The sequence below is a fragment of the Vipera ursinii genome (genome assembly GCF_947247035.1).
Source record: "Vipera ursinii genome assembly, chromosome: 11".
NCBI lineage: Eukaryota > Metazoa > Chordata > Lepidosauria > Squamata > Viperidae > Vipera > Vipera ursinii.
Window position 1 is genome coordinate 2,158,769 of NC_139524.1, and position 25,946 is coordinate 2,184,714.

General features: G+C 43.2%; 1 protein-coding gene across 1 annotated transcript in view; it reads right to left on the reverse strand.

Moving 5' to 3' along the window:
- Positions 1–25,946, reverse strand: part of ITGA11 (integrin subunit alpha 11) — a gene marked incomplete at its 5' end in the record, with an annotated part of 172,876 nt that overhangs the window by 30,871 nt on the left and 116,059 nt on the right. The window contains 5 exons of the mRNA XM_083371097.1: positions 9,775–9,982; positions 10,314–10,399; positions 19,703–19,813; positions 21,185–21,327; positions 21,884–22,050. Coding sequence (XP_083227223.1) covers positions 9,775–9,982; positions 10,314–10,399; positions 19,703–19,813; positions 21,185–21,327; positions 21,884–22,050 — 715 coding nt within the window. The remainder of the gene's footprint in view (positions 1–9,774; positions 9,983–10,313; positions 10,400–19,702; positions 19,814–21,184; positions 21,328–21,883; positions 22,051–25,946) is intronic.

Here is a 25,946-nt window from a genome sequence, read left to right on the forward strand (position 1 = left end):
TCCTGCTTGAGCAGGGGGCTGGACAAGGTCCCTTCCAGGTCTATTCTATTCTATTCTATTCTATTCTATTCTATTCTATTCTATTCTATTCTATTCTATTCTATTCTATTCTATTCTATTCTATTCCTTTTCTCTCTTCTCTTCTCTTCTCTTCTCTTCTCTTCTCTTCTCTTCTATTCCTTTTCTCTATTCTATTCTATTCTATTCTATTCTATTCTATTCTATTCTATTCTATTCCTTTTCTCTATTCTCTTCTCTTCTCTTCTCTTCTCTTCTCTTCTCTTCTCTTCTCTTCTATTCCTTTTCTCTATTCTATTCTATTCTATTCTATTCTATTCTATTCTATTCTATTCTATTCTATTCTATTCTATTCTATTCCTTTTCTCTATTCTATTCTATTCTATTCTATTCTATTCTATTCTATTCTATTCTATTCTATTCTATTCTATTCTATTCTATTCCTTTTTTCTATTCTATTCTATTCTATTCTATTCTATTCTATTCTATTCTATTCTATTCTATTCTATTCTATTCCTTTTCTCTATTCTATTCTATTCTATTCTATTCTATTCTATTCTATTCTATTCTATTCTATTCTATTCCTTTTCTCTATTCTCTTCTCTTCTCTTCTCTTCTATTCCTTTTCTCTATTCTATTCTATTCTATTCTATTCTATTCTATTCTATTCTATTCTATTCTATTCTATTCTATTCTATTCTATTCTATTCTATTCCTTTTCTCTATTCTATTCTATTCTATTCTATTCTATTCTATTCTATTCCTTTTCTCTATTCTCTTCTCTTCTCTTCTCTTCTCTTCTCTTCTATTCTATTCTATTCCTTTTCTCTATTCTATTCTATTCTATTCTATTCTATTCTATTCTATTCTATTCTATTCCTTTTCTCTATTCTATTCTATTCTATTCTATTCTATTCTATTCTATTCCTTTTCTCTATTCTCTTCTCTTCTCTTCTCTTCTCTTCTCTTCTCTTCTCTTCTATTCCTTTTCTCTATTCTATTCTATTCTATTCTATTCTATTCTATTCTATTCTATTCTATTCTATTCTATTCTATTCTATTCCTTTTCTCTATTCTATTCTATTCTATTCTATTCTATTCTATTCTATTCCTTTTTTCTATTCTATTCTATTCTATTCTATTCTATTCTATTCTATTCTATTCTATTCTATTCTATTCTATTCTATTCTATTCTATTCCTTTTCTCTATTCTATTCTATTCTATTCTATTCTATTCTATTCTATTCTATTCTATTCCTTTTCTCTATTCTATTCTATTCTATTCTATTCTATTCTATTCTATTCTATTCTATTCTATTCCTTTTCTCTATTCTCTTCTCTTCTCTTCTCTTCTCTTCTCTTCTCTTCTCTTCTCTTCTCTTCTCTTCTCTTCCTTTTCTCTATTCTATTCTATTCTATTCTATTCTATTCTATTCTATTCTATTCTATTCTATTCTATTCCTTTTCTCTCTTCTCTTCTCTTCTCTTCTCTTCTCTTCTCTTCTCTTCTCTTCTCTTCCTTTTCTCTATTCTATTCTATTCTATTCTATTCTATTCTATTCTATTCTATTCTATTCTATTCTATTCTATTCTATTCTATTCCTTTTCTCTATTCTATTCTATTCTATTCTATTCTATTCTATTCTATTCTATTCCTTTTTTCTATTCTATTCTATTCTATTCCTTTTCTCTATTCTCTTCTCTTCTCTTCTCTTCTCTTCTCTTCTCTTCTCTTCTATTCCTTTTCTCTATTCTATTCTATTCTATTCTATTCTATTCTATTCTATTCTATTCTATTCTATTCTATTCTATTCTATTCTATTCCTTTTCTCTATTCTATTCTATTCTATTCTATTCTATTCTATTCCTTTTTTCTATTCTATTCTATTGTATTCTATTCTATTGTATTCTATTCTATTCTATTCTATTCTATTCTATTCTATTCCTTTTCTCTATTCTATTCTATTCTATTCTATTCTATTCTATTCTATTCTATTCTATTCTATTCTATTCTATTCTATTCCTTTTCTCTATTCTATTCTATTCTATTCTATTCTATTCTATTCTATTCTATTCTATTCTATTCTATTCTATTCTATTCCTTTTCTCTATTCTCTTCTCTTCTCTTCTCTTCTCTTCTCTTCTCTTCTATTCCTTTTCTCTATTCTATTCTATTCTATTCTATTCTATTCTATTCTATTCTATTCTATTCTATTCTATTCTATTCTATTCTATTCTATTCCTTTTCTCTATTCTATTCTATTCTATTCTATTCTATTCTATTCTATTCTATTCTATTCTATTCTATTCTATTCCTTTTCTCTCTTCTCTTCTCTTCTCTTCTCTTCTCTTCTCTTCTCTTCTCTTCTCTTCTCTTCTCTTCTCTTCCTTTTCTCTATTCTATTCTATTCTATTCTATTCTATTCTATTCTATTCTATTCTATTCTATTCTATTCTATTCTATTCTATTCCTTTTCTCTATTCTATTCTATTCTATTCTATTCTATTCTATTCTATTCTATTCTATTCTATTCTATTCTATTCTATTCCTTTTTTCTATTCTATTCTATTCTATTCTATTCTATTATTCTATTCTATTCTATTCTATTCTATTCTATTCTAAATGGACTTAGAGATGGAAGAGATAAAAGAAGAGAAATATAAACTCTCATATACAAATAAAATACTGATAACAGCAAAAATGGAAAAGACGCTATAACCCTTAGGTCTGCAAAATACACCTGATGATAAGGAAGAATTTTAAAAAATGGAATATAGAGCTGTCAGGGGAAATGCCACAACTTGGGAGATAAAAAATGAAAAGAGACATTGAAGGAGAAGGAAAATGGGAGTTGCTTAAGGAATATAAATGAGGGGAATTCCCCCCCCCCAATACCCTACCTAAATTGTCTCCCACATGCCAAGCAACTTTTATAAAAATAGAAAGAAAATTCCTGGGCAACTTAATTGCCTTGGCTTGGAAAGCTACTTGCAAAGAAAGAAAGCAAGATTTTAAAAACAGAAGACTTGACCGATTAGAGGGGGCATTATATGTTTAAATATTTGTTTGAATATGATTAAAAGAACGGATGACTCTTAGACATAATCAGACTTTTATAATGAAGGATATGATTTAGAATTAAAATAGTATTTTTTTCTTTTTTTGATATGGGAAATATGAATATAAGAGGATGTCTAGTACGAATAAAACGTTTAGTGATATAAATGTAATTAATATTGAGAAAGTCATAACTGACAAAGATGTTTCAAATATTGATGGGAAATCAAACTTTTACAAGAGCATGAAGAACAGGATATTGATTTATGAATTGCTATTTGTATAATATTAGTAAAATATGATGAGGATGTTTATATCTAACTTTGTATACTTTGTATGCATCCGGCCCTCTCAATTCCTGGGAAATAGATGGGGAAGAAATGGAGGTAGTGACAGATTTTATTTTCCTGGGCTCCAAGATGGGGACTGTAGCCAAGAAATTAAAAGACGCTTGCTCCTGGGGAGGAAAGCCATGGCAAATCTAGACAGCAGACTAAAAAGCAGAGACAGCACCCTGCCAACAAAAGTGTGTATAGTCAAGGCTATGGTCTTCCCAGTTGCGATGTATGGCAGTGAAAGCTGGACCATAAGAAAGGCTGAGCGCCAAAGAATGGAGGCCTTTGAACTATGGTGCTGGAGAAGACTCCTGCGAGTCCCTTGGACTGCAAGGCGATCAAACTGGTCAGTCCTAGAGGAGATCAACCCTGACTGCTCTTTAGAAGGCCAGATCCTGAAGCTGAAACTCAAATACTTTGGCCACCTAATGAGAAGGAAGGACTCACTGGAGAAGAGCCTAATGCTGGGAAAGGTTGAGGGCAAGAGAAGAAGGGGACGACAGAGAATGAGGTGGCTGGATGGAGTCACGGAAGCAGGAGGCGTGAGTCTAAATGGACTCCAGAAGATGGTGGAGGACAGGAAGGCCTGGAGGAACGTTGTCCATGGGGTTGCGATGGGTCGGACACAGCTTTGCAACTAACAACAACAACAAATGAGGGGAAAATGGAAAAAATATGGGAAGGAAGGAGGATCAGGGGAAAATACTGGATTGTGCAGTACTGAATAGACTTATATTGAAGAAGTTAATGTTAAATATGTGAACCCAGACAACATATTGTTTACTAACCACTAAAGATTGTATTTTTAAAAAACCAATAAAACATTAAAAAAAAGAGTCCCTGCAAGAGAAAATTTACATTGTAGTCATCTTGATTCAGGAATGAAAAAGTCCATCTGATCTAGAACTTGATCCTTCTCTGGAATGTTGTAGCCCTCCAATCCCCCACAACTGCCAAAATGTTATACTGCAGAATTATAGGAGATTCCTTTTAAAAAAAATACAAAACATACCTACGCTTATCACTAGACAAAGAAGTCCTTTAATTCTTGTTTTGATAATTCTTCTCCTAATATTTTTCTTTGGTCATTTCAGGGTAATCCATCAGAAGACAGAGAAGTTTTTACACTATTTTGTGGGTAGCTGTTCCTGCAATTTTCTACTGGCAAGCTTTAAAACCAACAAAAGGAATTCTGCATGCTGCATAGATTAGTAAGGCCTCGACAGCAAGGTCAGCATCTTTACTACTAAAGAGGGATGGCAGGTCCAGGCTGTCCAAAACATACAACAAAGTGCTTACATGTGCTGACAGCACATTTATACATTTCTGAGAGGAGGAGGAGGAGGAGGAGGAGGAGGAGGAGGAGGTGGTGGTGGTTTTGGAGGCCCAGCCAGGATATAAATGCCTGGATCACCAAGCGGCTGCATGAGAGATGATCTCTTCTAAATAGCTGCATATGTCATCAGAACATGTTTTCCATACCCGGGCAGAGTGCCCATTACACACACTCACTGGTGGTTTTTTGCCATGAATTCAGTGAGACCGGGAAGACTTGAATCTATTGGTTATCTATTATCTATTGATAATTCTTAGGTTCTTACCGGGTTTTTCTTTGTTGATGGAGATCTTTGTTAATGGAATTCCCAGGCATAATATACTGATTCACACAGCTGGCTTTGCATTAGGGCAATGGCGTCCTAGGTGAAATCTTAAAAGGAATTCCAGTGAAACCTGAAGATGCAGGTGGGATGTGCATTTGGGTGTGATGGAGGCCAACTGGTGAAGTCTCATGTAGCCTGTTATGAGTGATTCACAGGTTTGCCTCATTCCACTGCAGCTATGTTTGGGGCAACAGACATTTTAGCATTCCAACATGAGGATATTTCAGAAGAGAGACTGCCAAGAGGATTGGACTGCATTTACTGGCTACTGGTTAACTGGCCTGCCATTTAGCTCCCTTGGAAGAGGAGCAGATTTTGCAATAGGAAAACTGCCTCCCTTACAGCTCAGACTGGTAGGATTCAGCATGACAAAGTTGCTGATGTGGATGCTGCCATATGAAAATGATAAATCAGAGTCATTTTTAAATAAAGCCTTTTCAGGCATTGGCTTACTTTGAAGCTTCCTATCATTAAAGCTTCATTTTTTCCTCCCAAGTGCTTAACAGATGCTTGGCAAAACCATCTAGCTTTAACAAGAGCAATTCTTAGTGTTTTGGCTATACAGTTAAACCCATCAGAGTCTCTAATTTTTTTCTCTGGGGTAAAATGCCCTCTTGCTGACACTTCGCCACTAATTCAAATATACTGCAGAGAGAGAAAGGAGGAGCATGAGGAAAAAGCTGAAGGCCAGAAGTAAATACTGTAGAAAATGAGATTGTTGACCACTGGAGAATTTTGAAGCTGAAGACCCTACTAGATCAGATATCCCTTTTTGGGGGGTAGTCAACTGCTAGCTATGTATCCTTCTCATGTCACTTGATGGAGAAGGGAAGGCCTTTGATCATCTTAATTGCTCTTCTCTGAATTTTTTTCAGACTCTCAACATCTTTGTGATTAGGCGAAACCTGGCTCAAAAACAGTAACTATGAGAGGGACCTTGGAGTCTTAGTGGACAATCACTTGACTATGAGCCAGCAGTGTGCAGCAGCAACCAAAAAAGCTAATACAATCCTGAGTTGTATAAACAGAGGCATATAATCAAGAACATGTGAAGTATTAGTACTGCTTTATAAAACCCTAGTAAGACCACACCTGGAATACTGCAGCCAATTTTGGTCACCATATCACAAAAAAGATGTTGAGAGTTTGGAAAAAATTCAGAGAAGAGCAACTAAAATGATCAAAGGCCTGGAGACTAAAACATACAAAGAACGGATGCAGGACTTGTGTTTGGCTAGTCTAAAGAAAAAAAGAAATAGGGGAGACATGATAACAGTGTTTCAGTACTTCAGGGGCTGCCACAAAGAGGAGGGGGTCACATTATTTCCCAAAGCACCAGAGGGCAGGACAAGAAACAATGGTTGGTAACTGATCAAAGAGAGAAGCAAGCTGGAATTAAGGAGAAACCTCCTGACAGTGAGGACAATTAACCAGTGGAACAGCTTGCCTCCAGAAATCGTGGGTGCTCCATCACTGGAGATTTTCAAGAAGAGACTGGACAGTCACCTGTCTGAGATGGTATAGGTTCCCCTGCTTGAGCAGTGGGCTGGACTAGAAGACCTCTAAGGTCCCTTCCAGCTCTATTCTATTCTATTCTATTCTATTCTATTCTATTCTATTCTATTCTATTCTATTCTATTCTATTCTATTCTATTCTATTCTTCCTTTCCATTTATGCTGTCCCAAGCAGATGGGGTTGCTGGTTCCAAATGAGACAGCCAGAATAAAACTCAAATGGATGGGATAAGCAAATTACTTTATTCACAGGTATCCTCAATCAATAACTCACAGTTAGAGCAGAAGTCCTTCCTGAATGTAGATTGTAATCTGGACCCATCTCAGTAGGTAAAAGAATAATGGACTTCCCATCCTGTGCAAACGTTACATGTTTATATGGAGCTTGTTCACCCCCAGCAGCATGGCTACGGTTCATTCAGAGATATGTATAAAGGCACAAAGCCAGGAAGTCTTGCAGTAAACTTTGAAACTCCTCCCACTTAACTAGATATGTATAGGATTCACTAACTAGACTACATTTTCCAGAAGCCATCTCTTAAGGAAATAGTGTTTAACCCTTTAAATGCTAAATGTTCTCACATACATTTCTCTTAATGAAACAATATTAACCCTGTAAATGCAAAATACACTAACACAGTTCTTAATTCCTAAAGTAGATATAAAATGGACCAGCTGAATATATACTAGTCCAGCACACCATTCTATTCTATGAAATACTGCATCCAGTTTTGGTCACCACATTACAAAAAAGATGTTTAGATTTTGGAAAAAGTGCAAAGAAGAACAACTAAAACGATTAAAGGCCTGGAGACAAAAACATATGAATGATTGGGTTTGGTTAGTCTAGAGAAAAAAAGGACTGGGGGGGGACATGATAGCAGTATTCCAGTATTTGAGAGGTTGCCACAAAGAGGAGGCGGTCAAATTATTCTCCAAAGTACCAAAGGGCAGGACAAGAAACAATGGATGGAAACTAATCAAGGAGAGAAGCAACCTGGAATTAACGAGAAATTTCCTAACGGTGAGAGCAATCAACCAATGAAATAGCTTGTCTTTGGAAGTTGTGGGTGCTCCATCACTGGAGGCTTTTAAGAAGAGACTGGACAATCACTTGTCTGAAATGGTATAGGATCTCTTGCTTGAGCAGGGGGTTGGACTAGAAGACCTTGAAGGTCCCTTCCAGCTCTATTCTGATTCTAAAACTTCACAAAGAGTGGAAAGGTTGACATAGTAATATGAGGTTTAGTTCATCCGTAAAGATAGGTTATTCTGGTAAAAAAGACTCAAATATAAGTTCCAATGATCAAAACATCAAAACCCCACATTGGTTAGCGAACAAGTGCTTCCTTTTCCCTGCCATCTTCCCCAACAAGGGAAGGGTACAGAAATTCCACTTGCCTTCTATGATTATTGAACAGTCCTATGCAATTCTGTGTAAAATGGTTTAAACTTTAAACAAGCAGGCAAACTGCAGAATGAATGACAAGAGAATAAGGACAAAGCATTTCTCTCTTATGCCAAACAGGAATAAGTCAGGCATTTTTTCAGACAGGTTGTAGGGAAAGAGAGATTCCAAGGGGTAGAGGAAGAAAACTGGGGTGCAATTGGAGAAGGATCACTCTTACATCAGAGGCCACAGAGCTTTCAGGACTGAGTTACAGCAGGTGAAGAGCACTGTCAGAACCCAGCTGTTGGGGAAAAGGGTGATTTTTTTATTCTTTGTTTCTGAGGGTTCTGCCATACTCCCGGGGGCAGTGGGGAAGCCATAGGTGGTACAATGTATCTTCTTTCCTTAGCTACAGCCACTACAATGTATCCTCTCCACTTCCCTCTATCTGCTTGCTCTTTGAACTATTTCCCTTGATGCCAGCCTGGGGTGAGAATGGAATGTGCCTCCGGCCATCTGGCTTATCTCTAACTGCAGAAGAAGAGGCACAAAGACCTAACAACCTAATAGCCTTGGGAACGGCATCTTATCAACCCTGTTCCCACAGCAGGTTCACACCTGGAGATTGGCCCGTTTGAACTGACTGAATGGACTATTGGGGTGGGGTTTGCTAGCTGCTCCTTTAACCTATTGATTCGCACGGGAAACCCTCAGATCCTGCCTCCTATGCCTGCTGTCAACTTCTCCTAATAAAAGTTCCTTTTGAAATGAAGCTGGCAAAGGACCAGTTTAATCACTGTCTCACCCCACTGGGACTGGCCTGTCCCCTCACGCCAACAGAGAAGGTATGCTGTGACTCCCGTCAGCCCAATTATTCTGGCTGGCAGGGCCAGGAGAAGGGCCTTCACTGCTGTGTCCCTGCCCTCTGGAACATCTTGCTCCCTGATATGAGGCTGGCCCCAACCCTCCTATCCTTTCCTAAGGGCCTAAAGACATGGCTCTGCCAGTTGGCCTGGGGCCCCAGTGGAGATATAGCCCAGTGGAGGTGGGTGATTGAGTAACAACAGATCCCACCTCCCCCCATTCCATCTCCAGCCTCCCCATGTCTCCTTGAATTCTTGAGTTTAATTTATTCATATTTTAATGTATGTGTATGTGTATTTATATATCTTTTGACTGTAAGACACCCAGAGTTATCCTATGGCAGCCAATAAATGTTATCAATAAATACATGTTATAAACAAACAAACAAATAAAAAAATCATTAAATAAATAAATCATTAAAGAGATTTGAAATTGCGCTGGGCAACCTTTTGATGGCAGGCAGAAGACAACAAATTTTGGGGGGCCAGGAGCTGCAGTGGATGGATAGATGCAGCAAAGTGAGATAGATGCTTCTGTATATAAATCTGATAAATAAACAAATAAAATAAAAAAGTGGCTAAACCAGTATGGGTGTGGGGGACAGGAGAGATGCTTGAGTGCTTATTCTTAGATCCGCAGACCACCTCATCCAATTCAAACTTGGGGAATTTGAAAAAAATGTTACATCTATTTTAAAGTACACCATACATTTTTTGAACATCTTCCAACTCAAATTCTGCTCCTAATTTCAACTAACTACTGCTAAGCTTGTAAGGCGCCCTGAGTCTTCGGAGAAGGGCGGGATATAAATGGAATTAAAATAAATAAAATAAATAAAAATAACAAGTCAGTGGTGGCTGCCAGAAAGACATTTTTTATCACAAGAATTATCAGCCTTCTCTCCTGCAAGAGCGTGTTTAGGGAATGCCTTACCTTCTGAATCAAGCTTGCAAATTGCAGGTTTCTTGAGAAGGAAATGTTTAGAATGGTGTTATATGCATTTTCTCCTCTGTTCTCCAGCAGGGCTTCTACTGCTACCCTCCTTCTGGCACTCTCTATGACAAAAATGGAGGTATCAAAAGACAGCGTGTAGGCGGAGCAATCCGAATGAGATTTTCTCAGGACCCGTCTGCAATATTCCCTATGAAAAGAGCAAATGTTATGGCGGGGTCTGCAAGAGCATTAAGGAAATTCGTATGAGTTCACATAGACTGCAGTCAAAAGATGGGGGGGGGGCAGGTTAGGGCTATTATCAGCTGATGGTACAATGGTGCTGGCAGCAGTGTGAGTGAAGATATGAACTTCACAGAGAATGATCCTGCCCTTTCAGGACAAAGGAAAAGAAAGAGATTCACCAGTTCAGGGTGACTTCCCTTCCACAAAGCTCTCAAAAGTGAACCATGCAATATGGTTTCCCAGATCCCTCCTACTTGCTGGCCTTACTTTAGGCTCACTCTAGAAGATCTACTCACATTGCAGTTGGGACATCTGTTTTAGCATCAAGAACCAAATTAGGGATGCAGTGCTCATCTTCGTTGCATCCGTTCCAGAATGGTACCTAGTGGATAGAGAAGGGTTGGATTGTTTAAACCAGGCATCCTCAGTGTTTGAAGTTATTCATGACTCAAGGAAAGGCTGGGAAACGTTGTCCCCTCACTAAGACAAAGCAGAAATCCTAACAATTCATTGTCTATGGAGATTCACAGTCATCCAGATCACTGAAGAAAGTTCTTGGATGAGAAGCGAAACATCTTCAAGGAAAAGCAAAGTCCAGTCGCCTTTTGGAAAAGCACCTTTGGGACTAACAACCCATTATTAGCCAAGAGAGACAATGCCCTGGTGATTCTGGGCATACAGAGATGGGCTCCCAGTGTTTGTACTACAGAGACATTCCTACTAGCCCCATCTCACCATTACCTTACAAATATCCAGGGGACACAGTGCAATTCTACACTTCACTGCTTTGAACTAGTAACTGTGGTACAACGTATAATGCTGCCAGATTTTATGCAGCAGTGCTTAAAAATCTGACAGATGATGACCTGTGCCATAAATTAATTTTAATGAGCATCTAGTTTTGTTATTAAGAATGGTTTGTATTGTGATAGATCTAGTTTGCTATATACTTAGTACCGCTTTATAAAACCCTAAGACCACACCTGGAATACTGCAGCCAATTTTGGTCACCATATCACAAAAAAGATGTTGAGAGTTTGGAAAAAAAATCACAGAAGAGCAACTAAGATGATCAAAGGCCTGGAGACTAAAACATACGAAGAATGGCTGCAGGACTTGGGTTTGGCTAGTCTAAAGAAAAGAAGAAACAGGGGAGACATGATAGCAGTGTTCCAGTATTGGAGCGGCTGCCACAAAGAAGGGGGGGGGGTCACGTTATTCTCCAAAGCAGGACGAGAAACAATGAGTGGAAACTGATCAAAGAGAGAAGCAATCTGGAATTAAGGAGAAACCTCCTGACAGTGAGGACAATTAACTAGTGGAACAGCTTGCCTCCAGAAATCGTGGGGGCTCCATCACTGGAGATTTTTAAGAAGAGGCTAGACAGTCTCTTGTCTGAGATGGTACAGGTCCTCCTGCTTGAGCAGGGGGCTGGACTAGAAGGCCTCCAGATCCCTTCCAGCTCTGATTTATATCTATATCTATATATCTAATCTGTATCCATATCCATATCTATCTATATCTATATATCCAGGGCTTTTTTGTCATAGAATGCACCGGAACAGCGTTCTGGCACTTTTTTTCAATGGATTTTCCAGAGTTGCGTTCTTTTCCTATTGCTACCCTTCCTAGCCTCGTTTGCTTTTGAAAATGCCCCGCTGGTGATACGGTGCGAGCGGGTTCCCCTCCGGTGCTGTCTGCCTCCTCTAGGAGGAGCTATCAGGTGCCGGAGCACCACAGCCAGAGCATGGCTTGATTGGCTGGGTCAGACCATGTGGTGTGGAAGCCAATGGTGGCGGTGGGAGGCCCTCTTTCATGAGAGGGTGAGTGAGCCTTTTGCCTTCCCTTACAGAAGGTGGGGTGTGAGGTTAAAAAGAAAGGTGGCTGGGTGGGTCTCCAGCATCGCAAACAGTCAGAATCGACCGCCGGCCCTTCGTTGCTGTTTAAACCGCGGAGCAGCCGACAATCAGCTGCTCCGCGGCGGGAAAACCCCACTCTTCGGGTGAAGAGGGGAGGGGGAGTTCCCAGGTAGGGGTAGAGCTCCCCTAGAGCCCCAGAACATTTGTTCTGGGGTTTGAAGGGTGAGAGCTCCTCCAAAGCCTGGGAATCTCCGGAGTGGAGGACTCTTCTGCTACCAGCAGAACAAGACGCTGAACCCACTCCTGCCGGATCTGATTGACATCTAGAAACATTGTAGCAGCAGAGAGGATACAGGAATCATATAAACAGCAAGTACAAGGCTTTAACTCTCGAAAAATATTTTTTTTCCCCGTCTCAATAACTACTTGGAAAAGAAAGGGAAATTGGCACCTGAGTGAACAAGGAAAAGAGAGGGGAAGATTATTTTTTTTATAAGAAGTGAAGGGTTTTTTTTCTTTCCTCTCTCACTCCTTTTATAGTGAAAATGTTTGCTGGGGAATTGGACTTTAAATTTGACCTGCTTAAATTTACAAGATTTGGTTTAAGCTGCTAAAGGAGAAGAAAAGTGAAAGTGTGTACGGAGAGTTAAGTGCCTTTAAAATGGCTTGTAAGCCTCCTAGAATCCCTGTTACTAAAAGTGCAGGGACATCGCCTGTTCAGCAATCTGGATTGCAATCTTTGACATCATCCCCCGCAGCTGCTCCACCTGTAACTTTAAAGGACTTACAAGATGCTTTAAAAGTGACTTTAGCAACTCAGTCTGAAAAAAATAATAACTGAACAGGTGGCTGCGCTTATTGAGGATAAGAACAAGGAAATGCGGGAGGACATTCTGTTAGCACTTCAGGGGCTGGCAGGTTGTATTAAGACTCTGAATGAATGGGTGGAAGAAGTGAAACAAAATAATTAGATGTTGGAGGCCAAAATGGGTGAAGGTGAATATAAAATGGATAAAATGGATGAAGAGGTTGTGATGATACAATACAGAGATATGGAGTTTGCCTTGAGGATCAGAGGTTTGAAAGAGAATCCTCAGGAGAATTTGCAAGAGATGCTGGTGGATGCCCTGGCACCTAATTTGGGGTTTCAACCCGAAGATTTCTTTGGTGAGATAGATAAAGTTTTCAGAGTTAACTCTTGGATTGCCAGGCAAAGGAAATTGCCAAGAGATGTGGTGGTGTATTTTACGAAGAGAAAGATAAGAAATGAGATTATTCAAATTTTTTATAATAAGAGATTTTAAATTGCTGGTCAGGAGGTTTTGATTTTGAAAGAGATTCCCCCAAAAGTTTTGGAGAGTTAAAATGCGATAGGATTTAAAGAGTAATTATAGTAATTAGAATATTTTAGAGTAAGATTGTATGATGTAATACCCTGTATTCAGCTCTGGGAAGTCGGGGAGGGGGGTGTTGGGAAGGGAGGGGAGGGGGGTGGGGTGGGGGAGATTAGGTATATGTTCTAAAAATGTATTTTAAAACTTTTCAATTAAAAAAGAAAGAAAGAAAGGTGGCTGGCATGGAAGTTTGCCCAACAGCGAAACTTTGCTGTTACGGTTCCTTGGATAGTTCAAAGGCTGGGATGTCTACGAAAATCTCTTTTTAGTCTTTTATACTTTATATTCAAACTGCAGAGGGGAAGAATAAGAATAAAGCCAATGTCTTGATTTGGAGGTATTATTATTAATAATAATATATATTAATTATGTATTGGTCAGATGTAAAGGTCAACGTACAGTATGAGGTTTAATCAGATCTATTTATTAAATTGGGTTTAACTTAAAGGTAAATTAAAAGTAATCTGTTCACTGACAAAGTTTCAACTTTAATTTGTTTCAAGTCAATATCCATATTAAACTCCAAGTGTAAATTTTTCCACCTTGTTTGACAGCTTCTTTAAAATAACTCAATCTTTTACAAGCAACCAAATTTTGTTTTATTGGGCCAATTTCATTCCACATAGAAAGCTGACATTTCCACTCATTAAACTAAATGGGTACACCAGTGGTAGATGTCCCAAAACATTAAGAAAATGCGTTCATAGTGCATAGTAACATTATTAGTATTAACTAACCTTGAACAAAATCCTAGTCTTTTAGATACACTAAAAATTGAAGGGTTTTCTTTTCAACTACAAAGGCAGTTTGTATGACGTGTGTGAGTTCCGGCACCTTTTTTCTTTAAAACAAAAAAGCTATCTATCTATCTATCTATCTATCATCTATCTATCTATCTATCTATCTATCTATCTATCTATCTATCTATCTATCTATCTATCTATCTATCTATCTATTATGTATGCAGGCATCTACATAGCAACAGCCCTCAGGGGGCGTTGGCCTGGACAGTTTCGGCGGAAAACCTAGGGCCAACCCCATTGGCTGTTAACTTACCTGGCCAGGTATATAAGGAGGCCAGGTAGCCCTCATTCCTCAGTTCACTTCCCCTTCCAATAAAAAGCTGAACTCACACACCGGCTGGCATCTCTCTTGCGTCGGACCCACTACACAATAGTGGCGACGAAGGTGGGATTGCTGCCGACCAAGAGCTGAAGTCACTGGGGAAACACTCCGCGAGCTGAAGGGAAAGGCATTTTTCCTTCTTCCCCCCACGACCGCCAGCCGAACCGGCAACGCCAAGCGCCACATCCACGACCAACTGCTGCCATGGCTAGAGCCGGACAACCCCGCGAATTTGAGACCCGCCGCCCCGAAACCTGGACCGTTACTTGGCTCACGTTGAACTGTACATGTGGTTCAATCAGATATCGGAGGACGGTGCAAAGGCGGCCACCCTGCTCTGCCTTGGGGGACCAGCGCTGCTGGAAGTCGCCACGAACCTGTTCCCCCAGGAGGCCATCAACACTGTCGCGTACCGAGACCTCGTGGCCAGGCTCAACGCACATTTCAGGCCCTGGCGCTCCAAGATGGCCGCACGGTCACAATTCGAGAAAATGGACCAGCGCCCCGACGAGACCGGCGCCGACTTCCTCGCCGCCCTACGGGAAGCTGCCGTCACTTGCAGGTTCACAAATTTGGAGGAGTGACTACGGGACCGGCTGATTTGCGGCCTAGGCGACAGGCGGTTGCAGGAGCACCTGTTCGAAAGAGAGGAGGTCTCTCTCCAGGAAGCCGAGGACGCCATCCTAGCCCACGAAGCGGCCTGCGGGGCCGTCCAAGCCTGCCAGGGAACCCGGCCCGGCAACCAGGCAACCAGCGTCCACCGGCAAGGGGCCACAGAGGAGGACGACCTGAGCATCGACCTCCTCCAGCGGAAGTCGACCCCCGACCAGCGAGCCAGACGCCCAGACAGGCCCAGGCCTCCCAGCAACACTGCCGTTCCCCAGAGTTGCGCAGGGTGTGGTGGGAACCACATGCGTAGCCTCTGCAAGTTCCGGTCCGCCACGTGCCGGGCCTGCAAGAAAACAGGCCACATAGCCGCCGTCTGCTGTAGCCGCCGCCCCCGAGAGGAGATCCATGAGCTGCAGCCGGAGGAACCGCCGTTCGAAGGTACTGGGGCCCCCACCAAAACAAAAATTGGCTATGTCGAGAGCCGGCTGGCCATTAACCACACGGGTAGCCGCCGGCTGCTCAAACCCAAAATTAGATTAACAATCCGTTTGCAAGGTGTCCCTTGCAGCATGGAGCTTGACTCCGGATCAGCGGTCTCGATTATTTCGGATGAGACCCTTAACCACATAATTAGCCGGAGCAAGCAACGGATTAAATTACGGCCTACTAAATTAACCCTGACCGATTTTCAGAATTCGCCGGTCAAGGTGAAGGGGGAGGCCACCATTTCAGTGGGGTTTAAGGGTCGCGAAGGGCACCTGGACGTTGTAGTGGTAGAGGGCCGCAGAGCCAGCCTGGTCGGGCTGGACTGGTTTGAGGCCCTGGGAATCTCAGTATCCGGGATCCATCGGATCCAGGGGGACTCCGTTGAGGCCGTTTGCCGGGAGTTCGCCAACGTCTTCGACGGGTCATTAGGCAAGTACACCGGGGCCCCCATATCGTTCAAGCTTAACTCGAACGTCTCCCCTGTTAGGGTCCGGCCGCGGCGAGTCCCGTTTGCACTCAAACACAAAATCGAGCACAAACTAGACAAGTTAGTGGCCCAGGGAATCTTAGAGCCTGTAGATGGAGGGGAGTGGGAAACCCCCATCGTGACCCCCCCCTCAAATCCAACGGGGAAATAAGGATCTGCGTCGACTATAAGTGCTCGGTGAACCGCGCCCTAAACCCGCATGCTTACCCGGTTCCCGCAGTCAGCCACGTTCTCGCTTCCCTCCAAGGCGGCACCATTTTTGCAAGGCTCGATCTTGCACAGGCATACCAGCAACTCACGGTCACTAGGGAAACAGCTGACATCCAAACCATAGTAACCCATAGGGGGGCGTTCCGGGTGAACAGGCTGCAGTTTGGAGTCAGCGTTGCTCCCGGCATTTTCCAGGAGGTTATGGAAAAGACACTCAAGGGCATTCCAGGAGTCTGCCCCTATTTTGATGACATCCTGATCGCAGGAGCATCAGCAGAGGAACTGGCAGGGAGGCTTAGGGAAGTGCTGGCAAGGCTGCGCACAGCTGGCCTCAAACTCAAAAAGGAAAAATGCAGCATAGGCGTTCCTTCCACAGAATTTTTGGGGTTCAGAGTAGACGCCAGGGGAATCCACCCCACAGAATCCAAGGTGAGGGCCATCAAACTAGCACCCACACCCAAGAACAAAGCAGAGCTTCAGGCATTCCTGGGTCTGCTGAATTTCTACCATACATTCCTCCCACACAAGGCAGCTATCGCTGAACCGCTCCACAGGCTGCTAGACAAACAGGCAACATGGGCCTGGACGGCCACCCATGATCAGAGCTTCAAGGCCCTGAAGGCATTGCTGTCGGACAAGTCCACAGTAACCCATTTCATCGAGTCCAAGCCCATTTGTATCGCCTGCGATGCATCCCCTTATGGTGTGGGCACTGTCCTAAGCCACCTTGAGCCCAACGGGGCACAAGTCCCCATAGCATACTATTCTAGGACACTGTCTGGAGCAGAAAGAAACTACGCCCAAATAGACAAAGAAGCCCTGGCAATCATGGCAGGAATCAAGAAATTCCACGATTACTTATATGGCAGGGAGTTCACTGTCTTCACGGACCACAAACCACTCCTGGGCCTGTTCACCACAGACAGGCAAACCCCCCAGATTCTGTCCCCCAGGATGCTCCAGTGGTTCATCTTCCTTGCAGCATACAATTGCAAGCTGGTACACAAGCCAGGGAAGGAGATGGGCCACGCAGACGGTCTAAGTAGGCTCCCCCTAGACACACACGACCCAGACCCAGCACCAGCCACACAGATCCTAGCCCTGCAGGAACTACCCAAGTGCCCAGTTCTTGCCAAGGACATTGCCAGCCACACAGCCACAGACAACATCATGGGCAGGGTGCACTCATGGGTTTGCACAGGGTGGCAGGACAAATCCCCGGGACCAGAGTTTCAGGCCTATTTCATTAGACGCGATGAAATCTCCACACACAAAGGGTGCCTCCTTTGGGGTAGCAGGGTCATCATTCCACCCGCACTACGCACCAGGGTATTGGACTCCTTACACGAAGGGCACCCGGGGGTGGTCAGGATGAAGGCACTGGCTAGGAGCTACCTCTGGTGGCCCGGGTTGGACAAGGAGGTTGAGGATCGGGTCAAGGCCTGTTATACGTGCCAGAGATCCAGGCCAGAAGTGCCACATGCACCAGTACACCGGTGGGAGGCCACACACACGCCATGGTCCCGCATTCACATTGACTATGCGGGGCCATTCCAGGGTCAACTATTTTTAGTAGTGGTGGACAGTCACTCCAAGTGGTTAGAGGTAGTTCCTGTCCCCAACATGACCTTGGGGAGGACAATCCAGGTGCTCAGAGCTCTCTTTGCCACACACGGCCTCCCCGACGTAATTGTGTCTGATAATGGGCCTCAGTTTACTGCTGCTGATTTCCAGGCGTTCTTGAAGGCGAACTGGATTAGGCACGCCACCTCCGCGCCTTTCCATCCATCTACCAACGGGCAGGCCGAACGGATGGTAAGGACGACCAAAGACGCACTCCGGCGCATCATCAGCGGGGACTGGCACCACAGACTGGCCAAATTTTTACTAGCCCAACACACAACACCATGCGTGGCTACCGGCAAGAGCCCAGCAGAACTGCGATGGGGACGGCGCCTCATCACCAAGCTGGACCGCCTACACCCAGACCGGGTAGCAGCCGAAACCGGTAGAGCAACATCACCATCATCACCATCATCACCATCACCACCAGCATCACTACCATCACCATTGCCATCATCATCCACACACAGGGTCCTCAACCTGGGGGACCTGGTCTGGGCAAGGAACTATGGGGCTGGACATCCTTGGGTTCCGGGGACAGTGGTCGGGAAAACAGGACCCCTTTCATACATTGTAGGGGTGGAGGGGGACAGACGCATAAGGCGACACATCGATCAGCTCAGAGGAAGAGTCCCTGAGCGCGCCCCTGAGCGCGTCACACACGTCCCTGAACTCAACGCACACGATCAACAGGAGGACCACACTCCAGGAGGGGTCAACCCAGCTGAGGACGTCACAGGGCAGGGACCAGAGGAGGAGGACTTCCTGATGCCGGCTCCTTGCAGCCCTGCACAAAGGCCTCAGGAACCCACGGTCCAAGCCCAGGGGCCAAGCACACCCAGACGATCCACCCGTCCACACAGGACACCAGCCTACCTGTCGGACTATGTGTGCAAGTGACCCTCACACAAGGACACCACTGTTTTTTTAATATATATATACTCATAGTTATAGTAGTTGCATGTTGTTGTTGTTATGTGGGTCTTCTCTAAGGGGGGAGGGGTGTTATGTATGCAGGCATCTGCATAGCAACAGCCCTCAGGGGGCGTTGGCCTGGACAGTTTCGGCGGGAAACCTAGGGCCAACCCCATTGGCTGTTAGCTTACCTGGCCAGGTATATAAGGAGGCCAGGTAGCCCTCATTCCTCAGTTCCCCTTCCAATAAAGAGCTGAACTCACACACCGGCTGGCGTCTCTCTTGCGTCGGACCCACTACACAATACTATCTATCTATCTATCTATCTATCTATCTATCTATCTATCTATCTATCTATCATCTATCTATCTATCTATCTATCTATCTATCTATCTATCTATCTATCTATCTATTTCTATCTCTATTTCTATCTCTATCTGTTGCTAAAACTGATTTCTGAGGTCAGGAAACCATTTAGTTGCTTCAGATGTCTGTTCTTGGGCCGGAATTGAAGAGCCAGGAAATTCTAGAACAACGTGCACCCTCCTTCAAGAATTCATAAATCCTTGCAAAATTTTACAATGGTACAGGCATGTCATGTTATAAAGTGGACTGGATTTAAAGATTGGACTATTTACTTTCTGCAGATTTGGTTGTTTGTATTAAAACTATATAGTTTTGTTCCATAACATGTAGAAACATGTGAAACAAGGGGACTCTAGCCTCATTTAGTGCATATTGTTTATTAATTTCATACAGAGTTTAATATTCCACCAAAGACTCTTTATCCTCTGCTCTCTGTTCTTTCTGACTCTTTCATCTCAGACTACTGTTCCTTATTCTGTGCTGAAAGAGGCTTTGGACCTGGGTGATGGGGAAAGGGAGCCAAAGCAATAAATAAGTTGAACATTTCTTGCAATGGTTTCTAAATTTAACCCTCTTTAACCCTCACTCCAGAATCAGAAGGTGTTACGCACAGCAACTTTCAGTGAAGTTGGCCACCCATCATCCATCACTGGTCCAGTCTCAGGACTATTTAGGGCATAATCGACAGAGAAAGTCACGGGCTTCACATAATCAGCTGTATCCTGAAAGAGTAAAAAAAACAACAGGTAATCATAATTATCCTTCAGCTGAGTGTGTTCAAGATAATATGGTTAGAGAACTAACTTTTGGGTTTACATACTGCATTGCACATAAACTGTCCAAATGAGCAGAATTTGTCTTATTTTTATTAGTTTGTTTATTCATTTACTTTATATAATTAAAATTACAAAGCTCTGGAGGGTTTGTTGCTTTTGTCCTTATCCCCGGTCTTTTATAATTATACAAATGCTCAAGCTTTCCTATGACAATTTTAAAATATGACTTTACAGTAAAATAATAACAAAAATGCATTTATAATCAAACTCAAAAATGAAAACCAGAAACTAATAGAAACATTATCAAATACTTAAAGAGTCTAATTGTAAACAGATAATTGATCTCAGACCACAATACTCTTGACAACCAGAACAATTGGGCAGAATTGGTTCTTTCTGCAGGCTGGCATGTGGGCCTGGAGGTACAATGGCCAGTGCATATTTTAATAAACTAATAGCCATGCTGGTGCTGTAGTTAGAATGCAGCATTGCTGGCTAATTCTGCTGACTGCCGACTGACAGCAGTTCGGCAGTTCAATCCTCACCAGCTCAAGGATGAATCAGCCTTCCATCCTTCTGAGGTCAGTAAAACGAGGACCCAGATGGCTGGGGACAAGATGCTGGTCCTGTAAACCGCTTAGAGAGGGCTGTAAAGCACTGTGAAGCGGTATATAAGTCTAAGTGCTATTGCTATTGCTGTTTTGTGAAAAAACTTGCAGGAAATGTTTTACACAGCTGGATAGAAAACAGGAGCATCCACTAGGTAACGAACCTATGGCACGCATGCCACAGGTGGCACGTAGAGCCCTCTCTGGGGCACGTGTGCCGTTGACCCAGTCCTAGGCCTTCAGCTGGGTTTTATAAAACCTTTTCACTTTAGGCCTCCACCGCCATGTGCAAAAAAAGAGGTTCAATCAATCAATCAAATTCAACTTCTTGCGGGGAAAAAAAGACCTCGTAAAATTGGAATTGATTGATGGAACTTTTTAGTCCCACCCAATCTGCCGTTACCACCGCAGCCACGCCCACCCAATGGGCCACGCCTACCCAGCACCCAACGATACATAAGTGGGTTTTGGGTTGCAGTTTGGGCACTCGGTCTCTAAAAGGTTTGCCATCACTGCACTAGGGAGTCAAAATAGGCACATGTGTACAAAAGCAGCAGAGCTTCAGTTGTGCTGCCATGTCTACCACCTTGCAAAGCCGACACCTCCGACACCTCCTGCCTGCAGACATCCCTGAGAAATGACAACCTTTTCTACTGTTTTGAGACAAAAACAAAATTTGAGTGCAGTTACCCAACAAGAAAATCCCTACCAAGACGTGAAAATCCATCTTGTCACAATGTTCCTGCCCGGCAAGCAGGGTGGCTGTCTTGTGGGCAAGTCGATCTCCATTTTCATCCAGGTGGGCTCGTGGGATATATCGTCGTTCATCAATGGTGAGGTTGTAATCCAATGCTAAAATGAAGGAAGATTGAGGCTGAATAATTTATTCTCCAATGTGGAATAAAATGTAGAACTAAATTGCTCAAATCTCAAGGAGAATATTTGTAGTTTAGAGTTGAAATGAGGGGTGCTCTCTGAGCTTGCTTGTTTTCTTGCAGATGTTTCATGACCTGACTAGGGAACATCATCAGTGAACACTTAATTGACTTCTTCTGCAGCCACATTCCTCTACTGTTAAATGTGCTTCCCAAAAACTGTTACAATTGTCTTATAAATTTACTTCTTAAATAGGAAACTTACTTTTATAAATAAGCAAGTGATGACTAAATGGCAGTGATGGGAAGAAGTTAAGAGGGCTTCCTTGTAATCACTGGATTCTGGAGACAATTTCAGGCTTTTCTCCCCTTAAATGCTTCTCCCTGCGTTGCAGAGTTTCATCTCCCTGTTCCCTGCTCTGAGCACCTGGAACATGAGTGTGTCCTAAGTAAAAGCTCCCCTCCCTGAGGCAGCAATAAGGCCATCCAATGGGGAGAACAACCCTCAAGGGAGGGCAGCCCCTGCCACTTACCTACATGAGCTGTCTGAAAATGAGCTGAGAGAAAAACGGCAGTGAAGCAAACAAAGGCTGACAGACAAGTGGCCTCTTTTCCATTCCGAACACAGTCCTTGGTGAAGATGTTGATTTTGGAAGGCTCAAACTGGAGGGTGGCATTGATTTGGACCACACTGCGGGACCTTATAGGGAAAAAGAAAAGGCAGCTGATAACTTGAGCCACTCCAGAAATGCATTACAGGGGGGAAAACTTCCTTGCTGCAGCTGTGTGCTTTCTGGGATCATCTGGCTAACATTTGCAGCTGGGAAAAGGTGTTTAAAGAAGATTAAAGGAGATATGACATAGGTGCACATCTAGGCCTGCACAAAACCATGCAGGCCCCTGCATTTTGAGCCAATTGAAGCTTCTGGCTATTTCTCAAGGGCAGCCCCATGTAGGGCACATTGCAATAGTCAAGACAGGAGGTGACTAGAGCAGGGATTGTTAGTCCAGGAAAGGGAGTAACTGGTGTACAACCTGCAGTTGTGTCAAGGCCCTCCTGGCCACGACTGCAACCTGCTGCTCGTGCAAAAGTCGTGACTCCAGGAAAAACCCCAGATTATGTACTCGGTCTGTCTAGGGCAGTGTCGCCCCATTCAAGGCCAGAGATGGCAATTCTCCATGGACCAAGGAACCCCAAACCCAGAGCCATTCCATCTTGCCATTGCTCCCCATCCAGCCCTTAACAGCCTCCAAGCACTGAGAGAGAGAGGTCATGGCAGCACTTAACTCAGCTTGGACCAAGACATATAGCTGGGAGTCATCAGCATATTGATGATATCTCAGCCTATGGTGGAGGATGTTCTCACCTAGCAGCTTCATATACTGTAGATGTTAAACAGAAGTGGAGAAAGTGCTAAGTACTGTGGGGTCCTCAAAGGGATTAGGTTTAGACCTCTTCCTTCCTTTCGCTGACTGAGAGCAGCCACAGAAAAAGGAAGTGAACCAAGACAACCCTGAGCCCCCACTTCCAACCCCCAAAACCACTCCAGAAGTACACCACGGTCAATGGTGTTGAAGGCCACCGAGAGGTCAGTGGAGTGAGAATGGACACAGTACCCTTATCCTGCTCCCACCAGAGATCATCAAAAAGCACAACCAATACTGTTACCATCCTATAATCAGGCCTGAACCCTGACTGGAAAGGGTCTAGATCAGGGGTCCCCAACCCCTGGCCAGTAGCCTGGTACCGGGCCATGGACCGTCAGGAACTGGGCCACGCAAGCGATGGGCAAGCACACAAGTGCGCAAAGCTCCATTTGCACAAGCAGCAGGCGCACACGGGAAACCATCCCCTCTCCTCCTCCATCATCACTGCCGATCTGCAGAGGCAGAAAAATTGAGGACCACTAGTCTAGATAATCCATTTCCTCCAGGAACCTCTGGAGCTGCCATGCAGCCAAATTTTCAAAAGCCTTCCCCAGAAAGGGAAGATTGGAGAGAGGGTGAAATAATCCAATAGGGTCTAACAATGGCTTCTTCCAAAGAGCTTCCTTAAAATGCTAGGTTACACCCCTCCCACAGGAAGCATTAAACACCGTCAGAAGCCATCCACATGTCATCGCTCAGGAAGTTTTCACAAGCCAGGAGGAGCATAGATCTAAAACACAAGTGTCAAACTCACCACATCACATAATGTGTTGCAACATATCCCAACTCTTTTTGCATTGCCAGCAATGGGGTGGGCACAGCTTCATTATGATGAAACTGACCCGCAGGCCGGTAGTTTGACACTCCTGATCTAAAACATCAGTGCTTGAGGGACTTCCAGTCTTCCGTTGTAGCAACACGGCCGAGGGATTGCAGAGCTCCACACCCCACAGCTGGTTTCGCCAGGGGACCCTAAAATGGGTCTAAAGTCACCCCGGAGAGGTGACAAAGAAGCAAGCCCCCCCGCTGATTGCAGAACAATGGCGGTTGATTCATTTGATCTGGGGGAAGCTCTCCAATCTGACAAGAGAAAGGCTAGCCACACCTCGGTGACTAGCCCAAGCTACCGGCAGCTGAAGTCCAAAAGCACTAACCAGAACAACTGTGAACAGCGTGCTTGGAACTGGGTGTGAATATTTATCTTCTCTCTCCTATTATGTAACTGATTTCCTGGAAAAGATTCCCAAGAAGCAAAAAATCCTCCAAAAGTGAGAAGGGATGGGATCACACCCTCACCCTTCCACAGACAGAAGGGGCGAATTAATGTTTATGGGGAACAGATATATATTGAAATGGTTAATAATACTACAAAACTATAATATTAGATAAATCTGAAAATTGTGAAAACTGTTAAGATCTTACATCTGAAAGAGTATTGATGAAATTATAAGAAAATAAATCTTTGTCTTAAAAGTTGGAAAATGAATAACTACTGACATCTAGTGGAGGATTAGAGTATAAAACTACAGCTGCATTGACTCAGAAATTGGCAAGACGCACAGAAATATAGAAAAACTTGTTCCTTTGAACCTCAGTGACTTTTAGCCAAATAAAAACAGCTGAGAACAGAAGAAAGAACATACACAGAGCTATCTACTACAGAGTGAGCACTACATTTGTTTTAAAAACTGCTGACTTTCTGGGATTATAAATACTTACTGACTTGTGATTTCTAAGTTCAGATAAATAAACCTTTATTGTCAAAGTACAATATGTGTACATTGAGATTAGCTGAGCCTCCCCCCGTGCTCTCTCCCCCCAACACACAGTGACAACAAACCCTCCATCCCACCACACTATGTGAACCAACTACACCACACATCGGCCTCCCAAGTCAATTCTGCATAAGATTATGTCCCATTTAAAAGCCTAAAAAAAAGCCTAACAGCCCACGGATAAAAGCTATTTTTCACCCTGTTGGTACGGCTGGCTATGTTCCTATATCTCCTACCGGATGGTAGGAGAGTAAAGAGATACCGTCCAGGGTGTGAGTCATCCCTGAGAATCTTCTTCACTCTTCCAAGGCAACGAGCCCTGGCGATGTCATCCAGTGGTGTCAGGGAACAGCCCACAATGTCTTGTGCTGTGCTCACTACCCTCTGTAATACTTTCCTGTCCGTGGCTGTCAGACCAGCATACCAAACCACAATACCATACGAGAGGACGCTCTCTATAGTAGACCAGTAAAAGAGGGTCATTAGCTGTTGTTCAACCCTGTTCTTCCACAAGACCCTAAGAAAGTGAAGCCTCTGTTGGGCCTTTCTAGCCACCTGAGTTGTGTTAACTTTCCAGGTCAGATCTTCACAGAGGTAGACTCCCAGAAATTTAAAGGAGGAAACTCTCTCTACACAGTTCTCCCCGATGTAAAGTGGGGAAGGTTCCTCCTTTTTTCTCCGGAAGTCTAACACCATCTCTTTCGTCTTGCCGATGTTTACGTGCAAGTTGTTGTTACTACACCATATGGATAGTTTTTGTACCTCCGCCCTTTATGCTGTCTCATCCCCACCTGTAATAAGACCCACCACAGTTATATCATCTGCGAACTTGATTATTGCAGTGGATGGGTCAGATGATACACAATCATAAGTGTATAAAGAGTACAGGTAGGGGCTAAGCACACAGCCCTGTGGCATGCCGGTGCAAAGCTTCAGGGGGGTGGACAAAGCAGACCCGACCCTCACTGTTTGTAACCGATCCCTAAGAAAGTCTTGAATCCAATCGCAGATGGCGGGGGAGAATTTCAAGTCAGTCAGCTTCTCGATGAGAATGCTCAGCAAAGCATCTAGCAAGTTTCAAATTCAAAAGGGAACACGGCAAGGCTGCCCCTTATCACCGTTGCTGTTTATATTGACTCTTGAAGTATTAACGAGAACTATAAGAAACGACCCAAAGATAAAAGGATTAACCATTAAAAAGGAAACCTTTAAATTGCAAGCTTTCGCGGACGATCTAGTTTTTATTATGGAGGATCCATGTCAGACGGGACCAAAGCTATTGGAAGAATTATCTAAATATGGTGAGGTTGCCGGACTGCGAATAAATAGAAATAAGACCAAGATGATTGTTAAAAATATGACCAATAAACAAAAAGGTAATCTGGCCGAAATC